The sequence below is a fragment of the Mesocricetus auratus genome, unplaced genomic scaffold (genome assembly GCF_017639785.1).
Source record: "Mesocricetus auratus isolate SY011 unplaced genomic scaffold, BCM_Maur_2.0 Super-Scaffold_100006, whole genome shotgun sequence".
In the NCBI taxonomy this organism is placed as follows: domain Eukaryota; kingdom Metazoa; phylum Chordata; class Mammalia; order Rodentia; family Cricetidae; genus Mesocricetus; species Mesocricetus auratus.
The window spans coordinates 28013038-28035666 of NW_024429190.1; the positions used below are offsets into that span (position 1 = coordinate 28013038).

The following is a 22629-nucleotide window of genomic DNA, read 5'->3' on the forward strand; positions in this document are numbered from 1 at the left end:
AATTAATTTTATATCCTTCAGAATATCCTTTAAAAGTCAGTGCCCTTAATGTCTGCTCTAAATGTCTCTTCTAAAGCTGGGTTTATTGAAGCTTGTATTTTAACTGTTTCCAGTTAAGTTGTTTATTTATTTTCTTCCATTGCAGTGTGGAGACAATCAATGATGGAAACTTCCACATTGTGGAGCTACTGACCCTGGATTCCAGTCTTTCCCTCACCGTGGACGGAGGAAGTCCTAAGATCATTACCAATTTGTCAAAGCAATCTACTCTGAATGTTGACTCCCCGCTTTATGTAGGAGGTGAACTTCCTTCCAAATGCAGTGGTCTTCCAGCTCTGTGTTTCTCATTATAGATCAAATCTGAAGTTACTGGTGCCTACTGATCACTGACACTGATCAGTCACAGTAATTGGCCAACAAGCATAAATCAGAAAGAGATGGAAGTGTCTCTTAAGGGACCATTTGGTTACCCAGGTTCTGAGTCTAACTCAGTTTGTCATCGGGTCAGAGAAGGACATTAGTTCTTCATACGTGGCATGCTAGCTAGGTAATTTATATATAGTATCATTTAATTTTATATCTGTCTGCAAACAGAGGCAGAAAATTGATTAGAGATAAAGTTAGAGAATGATTAAAAAAAAAACTGGAGAGACACCTCAGTGCATAAAAGTTCTCAAGAACCCGAATGAAATACCCAGAACTCATGTGAAATGCCAGGCACTGTGGAACACTTGCAATCCCAGTGCTGAGGAAGTTGATAAGCAGATCCCTAGGGCTTAGTGGATCTGCTTATCTACCTATCCTACTCTGAGTTCCAGGACAAAGGAAGATCCTATTCCAAAAGAAATGCTACAGGGCTCCTGAGGAAGGACACCAGAAATTTTTCTCTTATCCTCCAGACACATATGCACATGAATTCATGCACATGAACGAACACACACACACACACACACACACACACACACACACACACGGGTGGGAGGGATGATTAAACAAGTTTGGTGCAAAGTAGGAAGGAGGATTCTCCAATCCAGCTGCCTTAATAAGGCAGATAATATCAGCTCAACCCAGTGATGCCATGCTGATATTTCTGAAAGTTCATGTAAATGATACATCAGTTGTCAATGAAACTCAATGAAATAATCAGTGACTCACATTTTTTTCTTTTTCTTTCTTTCTTTTATTTTTATTTTTAAATTTAAATTAGAAACAAGGTTGCTTCACATGTCAATCTCTGGTCCTTCTCCTTTCCCTCCTCTCTTCCCACACCCTCCCACCAACCACACCCCAATACCCCCTCACTTCCCCAGGGAGGGTAAAGCCCTCCATGGGGGTGTCCATAGTCCATCATTTCATCCAGGGCAGGGCCTAGTCCCTCCCCCAAAAGTCCAGGCTGAGAATGCATCTCTCATTGTTAGATGGGCACCCAAAATCCATTTGTATGCCAGAGATAAATATTGATCTACTACCCAAGGCCCAATAAATTGCCTAGGCCTCCTCACATTTAAAGAGTTTATCAGACTAGTAGAAATTATATTTGCTTAGATAGGCTCTCACAGTGAAGGAAAAAAGAAAGCCTTAGCAAGGTAGGCTAGTACTGGGAATGCTACAGTATAACTCCAAGTCTTCCTTTAAGCAATAAGAATGAAATTGGGAAGAGAACGAGACAGAAAGACAAAGAGATAAAAGAGTCCAAGTGAGAAAATCTATAACAGAACTCTTACCATTGCCTGTGCCTGGAAGAGAAAGTGTAAATTGGAGCAGAATTGCAAAATTCAGGAAAAACAAAATAAGTCTGATGATATTGAATTGAAATACAATATTTTATTCAAAAAATGAGTCTTAAATAGTGGTTTTCAACATTCCCAATATTATGATCTCTATTTATTTTTTATTTAAATTAGAAACAAGCTTGCTTCACATGTCAATCCCAGCTCCCTCTCCCTTTCCTCCTTCCCGGACCTCCCACCAACTCCCCTCCCCTCAGTCCTCCACCCAATTCCCACTCTGCTCCCCAGGGAGGGTGAGGACCTCCATGGGGGATCTCCACAGTCTGTCATTTCATCCAGGGAATGGCCTACGTCCTCCCGCCCCCATGTGTCCAGGCTGAGAGAGCATCCCTCAGTGTGGAATGGGCACCCAAAGTCCATTTGTATGCCAGGGATAAATAGTGATCTACTACCCAAGGTCTCACTGATGCCTCCTCACTGACACCCAAATTTAGGGGAACTGGATAAGTCCCATGCTGGCCTCTCAGCCATAAGTCTGGAGTGCATGAGCTCCCCCAAGTTCAGGTCAGCAGCTTCTGTGGGTTTTACCAGCCCATTCTTGATCCCTTTGCTCATCACTCCTCTCTCTCTGCTACTGGGTTCTAGGAGTTCAGTTTAGTGTTTAGCTGTGGGTGTCTGCCTCTGCTTCCATCAGTCACTGGATGAAGGCTCTAAGATGGAATATAAGGTAATCATCAAACTCATTATCAGGGAAGTGCATTTAAGCTACCCTCTCTACTATTGGTTAGTTTGCCAGTTGGTGCCATCCTTGTAGATCTCTGGAAATATCACCAGATCTCTCCTCAAACCTATAATGACTCCCTCTATTATGGAATCTCTCATCCTGCTCTCCTCTGTTCTTCCAAGACTCAGCTTTCCTGCTCCCCCATGTCCTCCTCTCCCTTCCTCTTCTCCCCCTCTCTTTTTCCCAGCTCCCTCTCCCCTCCCCCCATGTTCCCTTCAGTTGAGGAGCATCTAGGTTGCTTCCACGTTCTGGCTATTACAAATAATGCTGCTATGAACATAGTGGAACAGATGCAGGACAAGTATCTTTATGAACTGCTTAACCTCTACAAAAGACCAACTTCAAAATGCTATTCAATTATCTTAGTCTTCCCAAATCTTCCACAAAACTGTTTTTACAATTGGTCCCCTAAATCCAGAATATTTCCATTTTTAATAATTTTAATAATCAAAATATTGTGGAACATTGATGCTGCTATAAAAGGCTAGAAAAAGTTTTTTGACTCAGTTCTATCAATGCTTATGGGGCATTTATTATATCCTGGGAACCAAGTTAATGGATGATCTATGTCACAAAGTTGAAAAATAAGTGTCCTTCTGGTTCCAGCAACATCAAGCATTCAGACACACTTCTGAGTCACTGATGTGGCATGACAGTTAAAGTCTTGAAGATTGACTCTACCCAGCAAGCTGACTGGCTTTACTGGTTCATAGGACTCACAGCTATCAGTATTCTGAGACTCTTTTTCAAATTAGCTATTTGAAAACTTTGTACAATGTGCTTTGATCATATTTATTCCTCCCTCTATGCCTTCTAAATCTATCACCCTTTCCTTAACCACCCAAATCTATGTCCACAAAAAAAAAAGAAGGAAGTACAGTTTGTGCTGTTCATAATTCTTCAATGTGTGACGTCTACTGGAGCTTGCTCAACTTACCTGGAGTATCACTTAAATAAAACTTTGCTCTTCCAGCACTAACTGTTGTCAACAGATCTTAGATTGTGGGTAGGACTTGGTGTCACCTCCCCCTCTCCATTCTGAGACTGCCTCTCGCTTAAGTTTCTGTTTTCATCTATACTGCAGGGAATACAGTTGCCTTGCAGGGTCAAGTCAGTCCTGAGTGTTAACCAGGATGTAAAAGGGATGAGTTATATATTTTAAACATTTGCTATAACCAACATAGTGCTTGCTTCCCTTTTAAACACTGTTTTTTATTTATATGGTTCTGCTTTTAGTGGCTCAACCTTTCATTTTCAGAGAAAATTGAAGTAAAACTAGAAGGTAAACACTACTTTCTCTATTTCATAGTCCAAAAGGGGCAGCCTCAAGAACTTTATCAAGCTTCCTCAAGTTTGAAAAACTAAATTGTGGTAGGCAATTATTTCAGTCCATGTCTTTCTCACACCAATGCCACCTGTGCTGCCACTTAACCTTTTTTAAAAAAACCAAATTACTTCTGAATTTGTCCTTGACTTTAATTCATGGTGCTTTTATTAAAAAATATTTCAATGGATGCTGTAAGACCGGTTTAGAATATTGTGTTCAGTTTTTTAAAATGCAGATGAAATTGTTTATGAAACGGACAAAAATTAAACTCTCAATTGGAAAGTGCAAATTCTTCTGAGGCTAGAGGTCTTGGAAGAACCCAGAAGCACCTCTGGATATTGAAGCTTCAGGAAAACCGTCTTAGTATCGGCCTTACTGCCAAAGAACACACTGAGCCCATCTACTTCCTCCCCAGATTGTGGTCTCAGTGGTGGTTCAGTCTTTAAAATACAAGGAACCCAGAAGACCACAGCTTGACTGTCACATGGCAGAGGCAAGAGGAGCTGAATCAATATAGAGGAAGCAAGGTTAAGTCTAGTTAAAACCAGAGCTTTCCCAGAGGATGGTTCCATATATCTCCTAGACATTGGTTCATAGCAGAATCATTCTCTGAAAACTGTGAACTAGCAGTACAGCTAAGCATGCTCCTGTACTATTGTCTATTTGTGATACTGTTTTTATGAACCACAGACCATAAGAATTGTAATCTTTTTCCATCTAACAATTGAACTAGAACACTTACCACTTCATTGTCAAAGGGGAGTAAGACACAGATATGTGTCTAGGCTATACAGACACCTATATAGCCCAGATATTACCAAAATAGTGTCAACTTTTGAACAAAAGATTTCAAAAATGATACTCTGTCCCTTAGAGTCAATTTTAAAACATAAAGAGGCTGGAAAGTTTTTTTAAATCTATTTACTAAGTTATTTACTGAGTGATTGGTTGATTAATTTACTTCCAAATAAAGTCCATGAAATACAAAAAAAAAACATAAAAGGCAAAATCTTGGATTACCAGACATGGCAAGAAAATATACATCTATAGTGTCAGCACTCAGGAGGCTGAACCAATAGTATTTATGATTCCAGGCCATCCTTGACTGTGCAGTAAATTAACGTTTGAAAAAAATACAGAGATGCCTCTGTTTATCAGCTAAAAACCAACACTCTACTTAAGCATAAGAAAGGGCTGACCCAGAATAATTCTTTGCTAGAGGGGTAATTCAGGGTAGAACATGTGGTTAGTATGCAGGAAGCATTTGGGTCAAACCCTAGTTCCAAAAATAATCTAGGAAAGGTAGTGATTTTACATTCTGTTGAAAGTTGAGTCTGTACCTGGTATATAGCTATGTTGTTTATAAATATCCACCATCAAAGCCATACCCTCTGTAACTGTAAGCTTTGGGACTAAATGAAACAAGTTCATTCATTACTTCTCACTGCTGAGAAACTTTGCCAATCTCAAGGTAGAGTGGACATGTGCACAAATAAACATTGTATCTCCATCAAAATGAGCATTTAAAATAGCTTTGGAAGAAGTTCTTTTCTAACTGTTTTAAGAAATGACCCAAAATGAGGGTCATTAAAGTCCACATGTTTGTGATGGATGAACACAATTTAGAAAAACTTTCCCCACAGGAAAGTATTTCCTGTCACCGGTGCTCCCCTGGAAATGGTGATCTTGGTGTAGTATCGCATATGTTGAGGAAATGTCTTTACATATAGATCTTTAAATTAAAGGCAAAGATCCCAGGACATGTTCTAGTGTGACCATGAGCCCCTGCATCAGAATAGCCTATGTTTCATGTTGGCATTTAGAATTCTACTCTTGCCTTCTTCCACATAAGATCAGCATCTCAGGATAGGGAGGGCAGAAAGATGCACTTTGAACATTGAAACAGACAGGAAGCAGAGTGAGATGACTGTGAAAACTCAATGGTGTTTCTTCTTTGTATTGAGCCTAAAATCTAAGCCCATGATACTTTAATACCCACATGCATGATATGTACTCCTTGTTGAGTTAAACCTTTCTCTCTATACCCTGAATTGTATTTCCCAGTGGGGGATTTTTTAGCCCTTGATCATGCATATGAGGAATTGTATTAAGTTAATTGATGTGTGAAGAGGCATCCTAATAAGAGTGTCACCATTTCCTGGGTGGGGAGCCAGGACTCTAACATGTATAAAGTGAGCTGAGTACTGTCTTCCCTACCTCTCTGCTTCCTGATTCTGTGTGTCATGTGACCAGCAGCTTCAAACTACTGTGGCCTTGACTTAGCTACCAAGGTGGACTGTACCCTTGAACTAAAAGTTGAAATAAGCCTTTCTCCCTTGTGTTGCTTTGGTTAGGGGGTATTTTACAATGATATCAGGAAAAGAAACTCAGACACATAGTGATTCTAAATCATGTCAATTTCATAATGAAGATTAACCATGAAAACACATAACCAGTATTAGATACTTGACCTCTATACTCGTGTTTGATTTTGGTGCCTCTGTTAATACTCAAATAGGGTTATTTGCCTAGGAAAGGAAATGATGGCCGAGAAGAAAATCCATAGAATGTAATTAATGGTCCCCTGGAGTGTGCAGTCCACCATATAACCAGTGAAATCTACCCAACCTATAATCCCAAGCAGTAGCTCAGAGTCCCAACATGAATACTGGGGCCAGGTCATTAGCTCAGAGGCTTCCAACTGCCTCCCATCTCCTCATCCAGTGTCCTAGAAGTATCCTCTGAATGGCACTGTTAAGGAACTATTTCAGGGTCTGGCTAGGTCCCTGGAAAAATTCCCCAGCTTTGCCAAAATAACAGTTTCCATGACTGTCACTTCTGTAATGCATATACCCCAAGATTACAAATGCTGTTTGTGATGGAACTTATTCTGATTTTTTTTAATTTTCTGACATAATAGCTTCACTCTAAGTAGAAATTAAAAAAAAAAAGAACATGGTATGAATGAGGTGCTATCCTGATAAGAAGCAGAAATTAGCTTTTCAGACACAGACATCCTGAAGTGAGCCTGGACATTGCCCTTGAGGTGTTGGGTTAGATGATAAGTCAGACTTTGACAAGTTTGAGGTCGGTTACTGGGGCCCCAGCTCCCACTCTCAGAGTCTTGGTAGACTGAACCTAGGATCCAGGGTTAAGAAGGTTAGGCAATCAGCAAAATGCTGACGTGGGTGGTATGGAACATGTCGCTCATACTCTCTAAGCTCTATCCTTTGATTTCATAATTAAAAAAAGAATTAATCAGAGAATTATAAACTATGGCTTCCCAGTGTGCATGGTGTCTGGTATAGCCCCACAGGGAATGAAAGAAACAATATCTACCTCTAGTTTTTCTAGTAGACCTGCTTGAAGATTGTGTGTGTGTGTGTGTATTCATACATATTATAAGTTTGGTTTGTAAACATGTTTACAAATTAAAAACTTACCACCAATAATAAACCAGGTTTACTTTAGTGAAAAGTTAGAATAACCTAGTACGTCTTACCAAAATGAGAAACCAGATATCGAGCTTTTCTGTACCTCCTCATCTGAGAACACATATTCTAATTTAATAGAGGTGGACTGATGAACCTCAGTATTTCTCTGTAGCAAAATACTGGGGAACCTGTAAAGACTCTTAACTGGCATGCTGTTTCTTTCTAGGCATGCCTGGGAAAAATAACGTGGCATCACTGCGCCAGGCCCCTGGACAGAACGGCACCAGCTTCCATGGCTGCATCCGGAACCTTTACATCAACAGTGAGCTGCAAGACTTCCGGAAAGTGCCCATGCAAACCGGAATTCTGCCTGGCTGTGAACCATGCCACAAGAAAGTATGTGCCCATGGCACATGCCAGCCTAGCAGCCAATCAGGCTTCACCTGTGAATGTGAGGAAGGGTGGAAGGGGCCCCTCTGTGACCAGCGAACCAATGACCCCTGCCTTGGAAACAAGTAAGTTCCAATGCTTCGGCACTCAGTACCTACACTAAACTCTCAAAGCAAACCTAAGAAGGCAGGAGGTTGGCAGGGTAAGGGTAGGGACCTAGAGAAATCAGCACATTAGAATTCTGTTCTCTGTATTTGGACATTCTTGCCTAACCTGTGTATCTTCTGAACTCCTAGATCAGCCTTCTTTTCATTCCTATGTGTCTTCTTCGCTATAGATGCGTACATGGCACCTGCTTGCCCATCAATGCCTTTTCCTACAGCTGTAAGTGCCTGGAGGGCCATGGGGGTGTCCTTTGTGATGAAGAAGAAGATCTGTTTAACCCCTGCCAGATGATCAAGTGCAAGCATGGCAAGTGTAGGCTCTCTGGACTCGGGCAGCCCTACTGTGAATGCACCAGTGGCTACACCGGGGATAGCTGTGATAGAGGTAAGTTAGGCGCCTCCTCATCTTCACGGGGCAGGAGGGAAAGTCCCGCTCCTGCTGAAGGAGTGCAGGGAGGAAACACTTGGGCTGTGGGTAGCTTGTTGCCACTGGTGCCGATTGCTTCTCAACTCCCATCATACGGTTCTTCCACAGCCATCAGACATGTTCTCACAACTTGACTTGCTGTGGAAAGTCTCCCTTTTCCCTTCTTCAGAGCACAGCTGCCCAGCTCACCTTCAGCCTGGACCTGATCCCCTCCCCCATACGGATTACTAATCCAGTATCAGGCCCAGAGACTGTGGAGATGGTAACTCAGTTTGAGTACAAAATCACCCTTGGCTTTAGAATCTACAGATTTATCACAGTAAATTATGCAGGTGAGAGGGATGGAAGCCGGCTGAGTTTTCAACCCACCTCTCCCTGCTTTGTTTCCAAGATCAGAACTTGCCTGGCCTCCAGCTGGCACAGGCTTCGGTACATCGGACAATAAGAGGAACGTGCCTGCGGAAGCCTTTCACAGATGTCTCTTTTTTGAACTACTTCATACTCGCATAATTTATGAAGTTAGTGGAATGTTACTTGTATTAAGTAACATATTGGATAATATTAAATTCTGGGCCTAATAAATTAAATTGCATTCTCTATGAAACTGCTCCCCGTGGTAAACAAAACCAGCTGTTAGTCCTGTAGAAAAAGAAGATGTGTATTTTTTTCTCCTTTTTTGCAATAAAGGAAAAGATTTAGGAATCCAATTTTCTTGTCAGAACAAACATGTTGTATTTATTGTCTACATATATAGCATTCACTTTGCTGGAAATAGAGGCCTAAAAACAATGCATGTTTCAAGGAAGACTGGATCATGCCTTCTCTCCATAATATGAACTTCAAGCATCACATTAAAAACAACAGTTACAAAGTGGAAGGAAGGACAGTGACCGCAAAATGGAGAACTTGATTTTCTTTTGATCACTCTACAAACCTTACAATGTCTGTCTTTTAAAATGCTCTTATTTCCTTGTTCTTCTCCAGAAATTTCTTGTCGAGGTGAAAGGATAAGAGATTACTACCAAAAGCAGCAGGGTTATGCTGCCTGCCAAACAACAAAGAAAGTATCTCGCTTGGAATGTAGCGGCGGGTGTGCTGGTGGGCAGTGCTGTGGACCTCTGCGGAGCAAGAGGCGGAAATACTCCTTCGAATGCACCGACGGATCCTCATTTGTGGAAGAGGTTGAGAAAGTGGTGAAGTGTGGCTGCACGAGGTGTGCCTCCTAATCGCACTTCTAGCAGTTTCCATATTTGGTGAAGGTTATACACTTCTTGACCATGTTGGACTAATTCATGCTTCATAATGGAAAGATTTGAAATATATTGTAAAATACAGAACAGACTTATTTTTATTATGATAATAAAGACTTCTCTGCATTTGGAAAAAAATAATAAAAGACACGCTTGTACTAAAGCTTTCCCTACACTGGAAAAGTGTGAAGAAAAGCCACACTTGGAGGCATTAGTGCAGCGGTGGGGACCATTGCAACATGGAGCCGTCTTTGGAACATGCTAATACTAGCAGAAGCACATATATAAGAGCCTAACATGGGACTGCACACTCACATGCAATTGCCCAGAGCATAAAACCCATGACCCCCTTCATGTCAGTGCAGTTCACAAGAACACATTAAGCACAAGTGTCCGAATGAGACTGTAAGGCAGGGGAATGGAAATCCAGAGCCTGTAGATCAGTCCAAGGGAGGAGAGAGAGATTTTTTTGCAGGATAGAAAGTGTCCAGACATCTGGGTTCCATTCAGGAGAGAAATCGGTGTTGAGTGCTGGGGTGTATTTTATTGTCTTTGGCAATGATAGTATATCAGCAGAAATAGCACACGAAGGTGTTTATCTACCACTTTCCAGTATTAAATTTTTGTAATATAAATGATAAAAGAGATGATAAAGAACCAATAGATTATTGATAAATAAAAAATTAGTAATAATATGAATTTTTGTTTCTATAAGTTCTAAATAGCCCTATACAGTATTCATTTTCAACGAGGAATATTTATTGTATTAAAGTACATTGTACTTAATGATTTAGGTCATCACTTTGAACTGTTTCTCAATGCTTTAATATATATTAATTTATAATTATCCTGATATTTTTGTACATTTTCAAACTTAAAAAAATCAGGATTTTTTTGGCAATAGTACTAACATAGGATGTTATTTTGTTATCTTGAAATAGGTGTATGTTGTTCTCTCGGTAGACCTTGACATCTGACCACTGATGTCACTGACATGTGGCCTCTTATAGGACATTTGCAGAGGGTTTGCAAGGCTATGAGTAGAGACAGCAAGTGCACCCATCTGCCACATGTCCTCACAGGAAGAAATTATCTGTAGCAATGGACAATAGAGAGTAGATGTTTTACAAATTAATTAATAAATATTTCCCTGCCATCTTTTGGGGAAGGGGGGAGAAGAAAGACTGTTATGTCAAAATTGTAATTTTTCTCCAAACAATAAAACTGCTCCCATGTTAACAAGTTTGCTTCTCAATTACAATGTAGACTTGATAATGATTTATAGTAGACTGTGTTCTTCCTTCATGAAAATCCCAGGGAGCTCTGTGAAGATGCAGATGTTTCTTTAAAAGAAAAACCCTTTTACCCTTTTTAACAATGACAATTAGATGTACATGTATAATTTGGGATGGTTTGTCTTTCTCCAGACTAATATCGGTTACGCTACTGATGTTTGTAAATTAAAAGATATCTGCTTCATTAACAGCTTGGCCGTTTTCTTAGAAAGTGCACCACTTTGCAGATGTTTCATTATGAACTTGATACAGTGACATGAAATGAACAAGAAAGGCAACCTATACCTTTATATTACCAAAAAAATGCTTTGAAGTTAAAGTATTGTCACATCTGGAGGCTGCATAAAAGAGACATTCTTTGCTAGGGAGAATGCATATTAAATTAAATCCTTCCAACAAAATGAATTATAAGATGAAACAGAGCTAATACAAAGGGTCTTCTTTGGATCTCACTGCCTTTCCAAGAGCCAACTATCCAGAACTAGTAACAATTCAGATCAAGGAAGTGCTGTTGTCTAGGCAGAATATTATTAACACTTTGCCTCTGCTATATTAGGGATTCATTTCTTTTTAAGACAATCATGTGTGCACAACACACATATACACATAAACACACACAGATATACCTACTGTTCCAGGTGTGAACATTCAATCAATTATTTGTTCATGTCTAAAATGACCATTATAAAACATTCATGTGTTCCTATGAGTTGCTCCCTTTTTCAGTGATAATGAATCCACTCATTAAGCAAGGAGTTATCTATAAATATAACAAGATTTCCACTTGATGGTCCTGATAAACACTATCCTAGTGTTTGCACATTCCTTATTGTATAGCAGGATCTATGCTATGAGTTTCACATGTAAAATCTCCCTCATTCCTATAAGTGGATGGAATTTCTGTGTTCCCTAGTTTATAGCAATATATAAGGCTGGACCCAATATTGTTCAGTTCATACTAGTATATTTGCTGATAATTTAGACAGTTTTTCTGTCACATATTGCCTTTTCCTAGGAATTGCTAAGCCTCAAAGTCTTGTTTTTAGGGATACTATTATGTATATTTAAATATTCTTAGTAGAGATTTGCCTTTTTGCTCCTGTTTTAAAAAAAAAAAGAGACATCGTACCAGCTTTCACAAGATATTTTTTATCCTTCCTAATTATAAAGTCACAAAATAAAGTACTATTTCTGTGGGACTTGAACTGATACAGTTTCACAGGGGTTATATTTTACTTGCCTCCCAATCATGAGCCTTTAAAGGAGAAAATCCCACAGTAAGAAAATTATTAGCAAATCACACAAATTAAGGGCAATTATTCATAAAAATTGATTCTGCTTTATAAAGCCCTTAGCGACAACTCTTTTAAATAAAGACACCTTCTACAACTTTTGTGGTCAAATTCAATTTTTAAAAATACTAAATTAAAATGATCACATATAATAACATATATTTGCAATTTAATAGATAAAGTTCTTAAATATGCCTAGCATGTTGGGTTTTTTTTAAATCTCCCATGAATGAGACACCATTAGGAGACTGGAATATAGTCAATAGAAGAATGTGATCATGAAGTAATAACCACCACAATCTTTGAAATTTGTTCTGATCATAGATTGACATGGCTTCTAAACAGTAAAAGAGGGCCTCTTGGTTTAGAATTACCCTGGGCATTTTTTAATGGATGATTTTCTTTGTCAACAACATTTCCTTCTGGAGAAATTATTAAAAGACTGGAAATGAATTCAAAACATACAGATCTTGAAATTTATGGCATCATCTGCCTAATGTACTGATCATTATTTCTAAAGTGATGTCTGTAGCAGTATATAAGCTATAAAAAAGTATATGAAGTTTTATGTGAGGTATTATAGGAAGGAGAGGAAGCTACAAAAGTATGAAAGATGTTTTCTTTCAAGCCTTCTTTGTGTACTCACCATCATTTAATAAATGATATCTCCTATCAAATACAAGAAAAGATGGCAGACATTTCTTGTAGTTTCAGATAAAGCAGACGATGTCTGCCATGTTAGAGCTTATGTTTCATGAATATGCTATTGAATCTAGACTAGGTAACTGTTCTGGGTAGTTATATGTCAACTTGACACAATCTGAAGTCATTTAGGAAGAAGGAAAATCATTTGAGAAAATATGCCACAAAACTGGCATGTGGGCAAGCCTGTGGTACCTGTTCTTGACTTGTGGTTGGTCTGAGAGGACCTAGACCACTGTGGACAGTAGTCCTCTGGGAATGTAGCCCTGTGTGCTACAAGAAAGCAGCCGAGTAATCCACGGGGAGCAAACCAGTGAGTAGTTCTGTAGCTTCTACCTCAAACCCTGCCTCGAGGAACCTGCCTTGAGTTCTTGCCCTGTCTTCCCCTGATGATGAGCTATGAAAGATATGGAAGCATGAGCTAAATAAACTGTCTCCTCTCTAGTTGCATTTGGTCAATTGATATAGTGCTTGTTTAGCAGGCCCAAAACCATGGGCTTGATCCCCTCAATATAGCTTGTTTTCAATTACTGTGATAAACACCACAATGATAAAAGTGATAGGAGGAAAGGATTTATTTCATCTTACAGCTTCCAATCCATCACTGAGGGAAGTCAAAGGACGAATGTAAAACAAGAAAAATTACACAATGTGTCTTTAATCTCCACTATATAGAGAGCAAGAACCAAACATGTATTTCAGTATGCTAGGCTCCTAACAAGGAAGTATTACTGTCATCTCTCTATATTCTTATGTTGACAAATGACATAAGGAATATTTAAAAGCAAATCATGGACTGTGGAATGTGAACATTGGAAGAACAACAATTGTTCCCAGTTCAGAAAGCAGTTGAAGCCAAGGAAATGGGTGAACTGAATCAGAAGCTCATCACAATGAGCTTGATCAGAGGAGTAACACCAGACTTCTAACACTGTTTACATTTTCAGAGTAATAATTTGATTCCAGAATGTAGACAAAAATGGTGCGACTTTAACACAAGCAGGCATGACTAGTTAGTCATATGCTAGGGACAATAGAAGATGGTCAGAAGCAACTGGAAAATATGATGGGATCATAGGTTTGCCATTTGGTGGGTTGGGGGGAACTGAAGCAGAACCACAAAACACTGTTTACTGGCTTATTCCACATGACTACCTCAGCTTGCTTGCTTATTGTTATACAGAGTAGGATCACTTGCTCAGGGCTCATACTGCCCACACTTGGCTGGGCCTTCACACACCAATTACTAATCAAAAGTGACTTACAAACTTTCTTACAGGTCAACCTGGCAGAAGTAATAGTTGAATTCTCCATTGCCAAATGACTCTCATTTGTGCCCAGTTGACAAAATTCAAATGAGCACCAGTGTTGGTGGTGCTATGTTGGTGTTATAACAGCTCTCCATCAGTGGAGGAAAGATGATCAGAAGTTCAAGGCCTTCTTTGGTTACATTAAAAACAGAAGTTTTCAGTCAATAAGTATATGCCAGAAGGTGGAATGGTTCTGCGAAAAAATGACTTTCAACTGTGTAAGGGAGGATAAAACAGAATGCAGGATGGAAGTTTGTGGGTAGAGAAATTGGGTGTGTTGCCCAAGGAAAGCAGCCTGTGCATAAATCTACAGAAGAAGGGAACTTTGTGTTGTGACCAAAGTTAAGAATCTGGTGGGTCTTATACGTGGTATGCATTGGTTTGATGTGTACAATGCAACAGTGTCTATTTACTGGCTTTTTTTAACGTTCAATGTGCTTTCTGCAACTGAGTGCCTATTGCAGTGGATTTTCCGAATAACAAATGAAAGAGATTTCCAGTTCAAAATAATTTCTTCTTAGATATGCTTAATGCAGTTTCTTGCAACTAGCAACAGAAAGGCCTCTGAGAATGGTATCTGATGATAGCATCAAAATCTTGGAATGATATTACTCCCCAAATCTCAGAGAAAAGTTCACAAGCTGAAAGGCTGATGAAGCTGAATTGAAACAACTGCTGATCAATCTGTGCTGTGAAACTCACAACCCACTTTCCCTTTCAGCTTAAACCAAGACCAGACAGTCAGGAAATAAGTCACATAGAAATCTAGTAGAAAATATCCATACATTAAAAATGTCAATAGAAATCTGGATTTTAACTACATTATGGTGACTTTATTGGGCTGAGTATACCTTGAAAAATGAAAGATGATGACCTGGATATCCTTGACATTTATTCTGCAGTGTACTGTTCAGTCCATTGAATGAAACTATATACTCTATATACTTCTCTAGATGATGGAAAAGTATCTTTAATTCCCACTATGTAGAAAGAAAGTCCCAAACATGTGTTCTGGTATGCCAGATTCCTCACAAAGACGTATTGTTGTCATCTCTCTATAATTATTCTTATGTAGACAAATGACAACAAAGAATATTTAAATGCAAATCATGGACCATGGGACATTGGAGGAGCAAGAATTGTTATTAACTCAGGTGGTAGTTAAAGCCAAGAAAATGGGTACAGTAAGTCAGAAACATGTCAGAATGAACTTGACCAAATGAGTAACATCTGACTTCAAATAGTGCTTACATTTTTAGAGGAAAAGAAATTTGATCCCAGAATGGAGACAAAATGTGGGCAATTCTAACACATGAAGACATGACTCTTTAGCCACATTAGGACAACAGAAGATGGTCAGAGGGCAACTGGAAAATATGATGGAGTCACAGGTGTGTCATTCAGTGTGTCAACATAGATTGAGTTTGGATAACCTTAATAAGACCTCACACTAGTGCATGGAGGAACCCTGAGAGAATTTTGATGACTACAATGGAAATACAAGACGGAACTTGATTATTCATCACCATGGCTAGGTTTGACCAAGACAAGTAAAATCTGGGCTGATGAAACAAGATGCCTGAGAACAAAAACATAGGAAATTCCCAGAGTGGAATGTAGAAGTTTCTGTCCTGCCCAGTCCCCCACACAGAGGCTTATATTAATTATAAACTGATTGGCCTATGGCTCAATCTTCTTATTGGCTAGGTTTCTCTTAACTATTAACCCATTTCTATTAATTTGTGTGTCTCCGTGTTGTCTGGCTTACCAGTGATATCCAGACCTTTTTCTTCCTCAGTAGCTATCTGGTGTCTCACTGGTGACTCACTCTCCCCATTCCTCTTCCCTGCCTATACTTCCTGCCTAGCTCTATCCTGCCTGTCCATTGGCTGAAAAAGCTTTATTCATTAACCAATAAGAGAAACATATATTCACAGCATATAGGACATTCTCCCAGCAGTGAAGAACAAGTTAAGCATAGTAACTTACCTGGAAGGACTTTTCTTGTTTTTTTATATAAAATTTTCTAGCTTTTAATAAAACAGAAATTTTGTCTCTAGCATTCTTCAGATCTTGGAGTTTCTTTTTTCCCTAGATTTTTTAATTTAAATTATAAACAATCTTATTTTACATATCAATCCCAGTTCCTTTCCCTCCCATCCCCCCATGCCCCCTACCAACCTCTCATCCCATCCTCCTTCTGTCCTCAGGGAGGGTGAGGCCTTCCATGGGGGATCATCAAAGTCTGTCACATCATTTGGGGAAGGGCCTAGGCCCTCCCCGGTGGGTCTAGCCTGAAAGAGTATCCCTCTGTGGGGAATGAGCTCCCAAAGTCTATTTGTACACTAGGGATAAATACTGCTCCACCAGAGGCCCCATAGACTGCCCAGGCCCTGGAAGGATTTTCTGTTGACTTTCTCTTTCTAACACAAAGGGAGATAAGAAAGCATTTAAAAATTCTACCACTGTCCAGAAATATGAGATCTGAGTACAAGCCATGCCCAACCACATTTCAAACTAGCTTTGTCTTTGCATCAGTGTGTGGATGGCTAAATTTGAATTCAAAAGAAAATAAAAATTAACAAGCACAAATAAAAATGAGGACTGGCAAAAGTGCCACAGACGCAATTGTCTGTGAGACTTGCTGTCATCAATCTTACTCTGCCTTGGAGAAATAACTAAAATTTTCCTTTTTGTCTGCATAGATGGTGGCAGAGAGATTAAGTGACTTGCCCAAGGTCACGTAGTCCAGGTCTCCTGACTCTCCTGCCATAATACAATATTGATTTTGCTAGAATGGATAGACAGGCTGAATTGTATAATGAGATGCTGGTAGATGACTATTTCCCAAGGGACTTTTTTTTATAATGCCAATGGATAACCTCAGTAGGTATACATTAAAACATCCTTATTACTACTCATTTAAAAAAATAAAAAGATAGTTTTTTTAATGAAGTTTCCTTCCAATATCAGAAACTGAAGTGGGAGGATATTTAAGCCAATTGTGTAATTGGCTTTGATCATTGTTCCTAGGCAAATGTACCTCCACAGGCTGTCTTGCCTCGGAGCAGCTGAAATCTGTTGCTGACTAAGATAGCCACTTGATAGGACAGCACACACGCATACTCACATCCTAGAATTCATTCCTGGCCACAAGCTTTTCTTTGTAAAGAAAAATGATATGAAACAAAAGACATGGGCAACAGTCTGTTTAAATGAGCATGGAATGCATTCTCACTAATCTCAGAGGCCTGCTTTATCACAAGAAAGAGAGAGAGGCACAACTGTGGGAGTTCAGCACTGTAGTTACTTCATTAGCATAGCCACTGAATCCCTTCCACATCCAGTTCTTACTTGAAGTTACATTTTCACATTGAATTGTTTCCTTCCAGTTATTTTGAGATTGGCTACAATTCTTGCTTCCTGCTTGTCAACTCCATTTTGGAGCTGTTAACTTAACAAGAACACATTTTTCAATGGTATGCACATTACTATTTGATTAGGAAATAAATCTCCTATTATTTGGCAAAGCAAAAGCATGATGATTTAAACACTCAGAAAATGAAGTGAAAAGCCTTCTGTGTTTCTCTTCATTTAGCCTTGTTGGCCTTTTCCAACTTATTTTAAATGTGTTTGCATTTTAGATTATAAACACAGGTTTGCATTATAGAAAAGACATTCTGAGAACACATGATTGTAGAGCAGTGAGTCCCATCTCCACACCCTTACAACTCACTACAATGGAAACCCAGCATACCATCAAAACAAAAGACTCAGTCAGTCCCAAGGAATCAGACCTGGAGGTGATCTTCCAGTTTCTTATACTCTGTCTGTCTGTCTGTCTGTATGTATGTATGTATGTATCTCTCTCTCTCTCTTTCTCTCTCTCTCTCTCCTCTCTTACCACACACACACACACACACCTACTCACACACAGAGAGAGATAGAGAGGCAGAAAGGCAGGCAGGTTTAAACTTCAAATTATGCAAAGGATTTGGTTAAAATAATAATTAGCAGTTATTAATTATAATTTGGCATACAACAGTCATGTTTGGTTAGATTTCATTCCTTTGAAAAAAGGGAATCTCAGTTTCTAGAAAATCCCATTGCAGTATTTCAGTTGACTATTTTGAAACAACACAAAACCCAATCACTGTGTCCATGATGAAGAGTATACCACATATGGAAACACATCCTTGGTCTGAGAACATCAGATCTTAACTTTTCCAGTATCTCACATTCACATTAGAATATTGATGGGGAAGTCCTGTGTATATGTTAATAAAGCACTGTTGGCCAATAGGGAAACAAGATAGGTGGGACTAGAAGTTGAGAAGGATTCTGGGAGAGAGAAACACAGGGAGTCATCATGTAGCTGTCATAGGGGTAAGAAGTCCGGACTCTTTTCTCCGGTAAGAAACATACTTAGATTAACAATTATGGAGTAAATACTTAAGTCAGAGCTAGCCAGTAAGAAACAAGCAAGTCCAACAGTTTCATAATTAATACAGCATCTTGTGTGTTATTTGGGGACTACAAAGTGGCAGAGCCCAGGCGACTGGTGGGGAAAAACCAAAGCGGCTGGCAAGGAAAAGGCTTCACTCAACAGAATATAATAAAATCGTGTCCATCCCATTCCTATCTAGTCTCCTATAGATAGAGTGAGTAACTGCTCTAAGTGTGAAGGGGCAGAGTCTCTAATCCAGCAGTAGCTGAACAGGCCTTGTCTCTCAGACCCCTTAGGAATTGTTGGGTTAAGGATGAATGTATTTCCTGAGGTTACACATTTTCTCTCAAGACAGAGCTCATTCAGTGATTACATGATGTGTGAGTAGAAAACCCTGACAAGTCACAAAATTTGAGTTTTTGAAAGGCACCATGCATATCTCTCTTAGGGTCCTCCCTGTTTCCTAGACTCTCTGGTGGTGGGATTATAGGCTAGTAATCCCCTGCTCCATTTCTAAAATTCATATATGAGTGAGTGCATACCATGTTTGTCATTTTGAGACTGGGTTACCTCACTCAGGATGGTTTCTTCTTGTGTCATTCATTTGCCTGCAAATTTCAAGATTCCATTGGTTTTTTCTTTGTTTTTTTTTCTGCTGAGTCATATACCATTATGTAAATATACCACATTTTGTCCATCCATTCTGACGTTGAGAGACATCTAGGATGCTTCCAGGTTCTGGCTATTAGAAATAATGCTGCTATGAACATGGTTGAATAGATGTCCTTGTTGTATGAATGAGCATCTTTTGGGTATATGCCTAAGAGTAGAATTGCTGGATCTTGTGGTAGACTGACTCCCATTTTTCTGAGGGATCTCCATACAGATTTACAACATGGCTGTATGAGTTGGCACTCTAAACAGCAGTGGAGGAGTGTTCCCCTTTCTCCACATCCTCTCCAGCATAAACTGTCATTGGTGTTTTTTAATTTAACCATTCTGACAGGAGTAAGATGGTATCTCAGAGTTGTTTTGGTTAGAATTTTCCTAATGGTTAAGGATGTTGAGCCCTTTCTTAAGTGTCTCTCAGGCATTTTAGATACCTCTGTTGAGAATTCTCTATTTAGTTCTGTGCCCCACTTTTTAATTGGATCCTTTGGTGTTTTAGAGACTTGTTTCTTGAGTTCTTTGTAAATTTTGGAGATCAGCCCTCTGTCAGATGTGGGGTTGGTATCTTTTTCCATGCTTTGGGCTGCCTTTTTGTCTTCCTGACTGTGGCCTTTGCCTTACAGAAGCTTCTCAGTTTCAGGAGGTCCTATTTATTGATTGTCGATCTCAGTGTCTGTGCTACTGGAGTTATGTACAGAAAGCAATCTCCTGTACCAATTTGTTCAAGGGTACCTACTGCTTTCTCTTCTAAGAGGTTGAGTGTGGCTGGATTTATGTTGAGGTCTTTGATCCATTTGGACTTAAGTTTTGTGCATGGCAATAGACATGAATCTATCTGCAGTCTTCTACATGTCAGCATCCAGTTATGCCAACACTATTTGTTGAAGATGCTTCCTTTTTTCCATTGTATAATTTTAGCTTCTTTGTCAAAAATCAGGTGTTCTTATGTGTGTGAGTTAATATCAGGATGATCAATTTGATTCCATTGGTCTACATGTCTGTTTTTGTGCCAATATGAAGTTGTTTTCAGGACTACAGCTCTATGATGGAGCTTGAAGTCAGGGATGGCGATGCCACCAGACATTGTTCATACATATCTTATATGTGGTTATAAATTAAATTTAGTGGCTACATGGCTGACTTATTTTGGCCCACTTAGTAGATGTTGGCTTTATCTGAAACTAGTAAAGACTATAAACTACTCCTAAATGTTACATTATATTTTGTTTTATTTTTTCCTGAATATAACTGGGCTACATTCCCTATATGACCCATAGTTTAAGTCTTGGAATGCCATTCTAGAAATTGAGATATGAATAAAAATTATGTGCTATACTTCTGTGTCTAGTGAGTCACAATTTACCACTTCTATCACCCTGCATACATTCTGATTTAGGTAATCTATGATGCCAATGTATCCAAGGACAGTACTGCAAGTACTGACTATACTCCTAATTTACAGGTAGTAAGGTCTCTGAGCTAAAATAAATGTCTACCCAGATTGAGAAAGAACTCTTATTGTGAAAGATACAAATCAAGGCAGGTTCTGCTGGTGACTACAGGTAATTCTATAGTAATCAATATAATAGCTCAACATTTTTTAATCATTTCAGTATCAGGGCCACATGGACACCTTAAATTCATCAAAAAGTCAGGGAACATAATTTATGTAACTTTGACCACTGAAGTTTAATATATTCAAATTTAAACAAAGATTTGTAAAATATATATATTCATCTTAAAACAACAATAATAAATATATAATGTTTCCTATAACCTCTTTTACTATCTGACTTAATACAATATGGAATTTCATCCCTTCTGCATTTAATCTGCTATAGCGTCGTAAATCATGGATCTTCCAGAATTTGAGTCAGTGAATATGACAAAGGAAGTACCATTTTAATGTTATTTTTGTGCCAATACCAAGTTGTTTTCAGGATTATAGGTCTATAGTAGAGCTTGAAGGCAGGGAAGGTGGTGCCTCCAGACTTTACTTTGTTGAACAGGGTTGTTTTGGCAATCCTGGGACCTTTACTTTTCCATATAAAGTTGAGAATTGTTCTGTGAAGAATTGTGTTAGGGTTTTAATGAAAATTGTAGATTGCTTTTGGCAAGATTGTCATTTTTACTACATTGATCCTCCCTATCCAAGAGTATAGGAGATCTTTCCATTTTCCAGCAGCTTCTTTAATTTCTTTCTTTAAAGCCTCAAAGTTTTGTGATACAGGTCTTTCACTTGTTTAGTTAACGTTACCCCCAAGGTATTACTTTTTCAGCCCTTTTATCATCTGTATATATTAGGGCCACTTTGCTGAAGTTGTTTATCAGCTATAGGAGTTACCAGTAGAGTTTTTTGGGTCACTTATGTAAACTATCTTATCCTTTGCAAATAGTGAAAGTTTGACTTTTTATTTTCCAATTTGTATCCCCTTGAGCTACTTTGGTTGTCTTAGTGCTCTAGCTAGAACATCAAATATAATACTGAAGAGGTAAGGAGAGAGGAGACAGGCCAATCTTGTTCCTGATTTAGAGGAATTGCGTTGAGTTTCTCTCCTTTTAGTTTGAGGTTGACTGTTGGTTTCCTGTGTGTGCTTTTATTATGTTTAGGTATTTTCCTGTTATCCCTGATCTCTCCAAGAGCTTTGTCATGAAGGGACGTTGGATTTTGTAAAAGGCTTTTATAGCATCTAGTGAAATGAACAAGTGTTTCTTTTCTCAGCTTGTTTATATGATGGATTACATTGATGGATTTTCATATGATGAACCCTCTCTGCATCCCTGGGATGAAGCCTACTTGATCATGGTGGATGATTTTTCTGATGTGTTCTTGGATTCGATTTGCCAGTATTTTATTGAGTATTTTTACACCAATGTTCACGAGGAATATTGGTCTGAAGTTCTCTTTCTTAGTTGTGCCTTTGTGTAGCTTGGCTATAAATGTAATTGTAGACTTGTAAAAAGAGTTTGGCAATGACCCTTCTGCTTCTATTGCATGGAATATTTTGAGGAGAGTTGTTATTAGCTGTTCTTTGAATTTTTGGTAGAATTCTGCACTAAGGCCATCTGGCTCTGGGATGTTTTTTGTTGGGAGACTTTTGATAATTGCTTCTATTTTATTTGGGGTTATAGATCTGTTTAAATTGTTTCTCTACTCTTGATTTAATTTTGGTAAGTTATATCTATCCAGAAAATTGTTCATTTCCATTAAATTTACAAATTTTGTGGAGTATTGGTTTTCAAAATATTACCTGATGATTCTCCGGATTTCCCCAATGTCCATTGTTATGTCCCCTTTTTCATTTCTGATTTTGTTAGTTTACATGTTCACTCTGTACCGTTTGGTAAGTTTAGATAAAGGTTTGTCTATTTTGTTGATTTTCTCGAAGAACCAAATCTTTGCATGTT

At 38.8% G+C, this 22629-nt stretch overlaps 1 protein-coding gene across 4 annotated transcripts in view; it reads left to right on the plus strand.

The window, feature by feature from the left end:
* Slit2 (slit guidance ligand 2) overlaps positions 1 to 10989 on the plus strand; it is a 313096-nt gene extending 302107 nt beyond the window's left edge. For all 4 annotated transcript variants that reach the window (XM_040747061.1, XM_040747063.1, XM_040747062.1 and 1 more), the window contains 4 exons: positions 146 to 300; positions 7502 to 7790; positions 8003 to 8214; positions 9241 to 10989. In XM_040747061.1, coding sequence (XP_040602995.1) covers positions 146 to 300; positions 7502 to 7790; positions 8003 to 8214; positions 9241 to 9482 — 898 coding nt within the window. In that variant the 3' untranslated portion in view covers positions 9483 to 10989. The remainder of the gene's footprint in view (positions 1 to 145; positions 301 to 7501; positions 7791 to 8002; positions 8215 to 9240) is intronic.
* The last annotated feature ends 11640 nt before the right edge of the window (positions 10990 to 22629 follow it).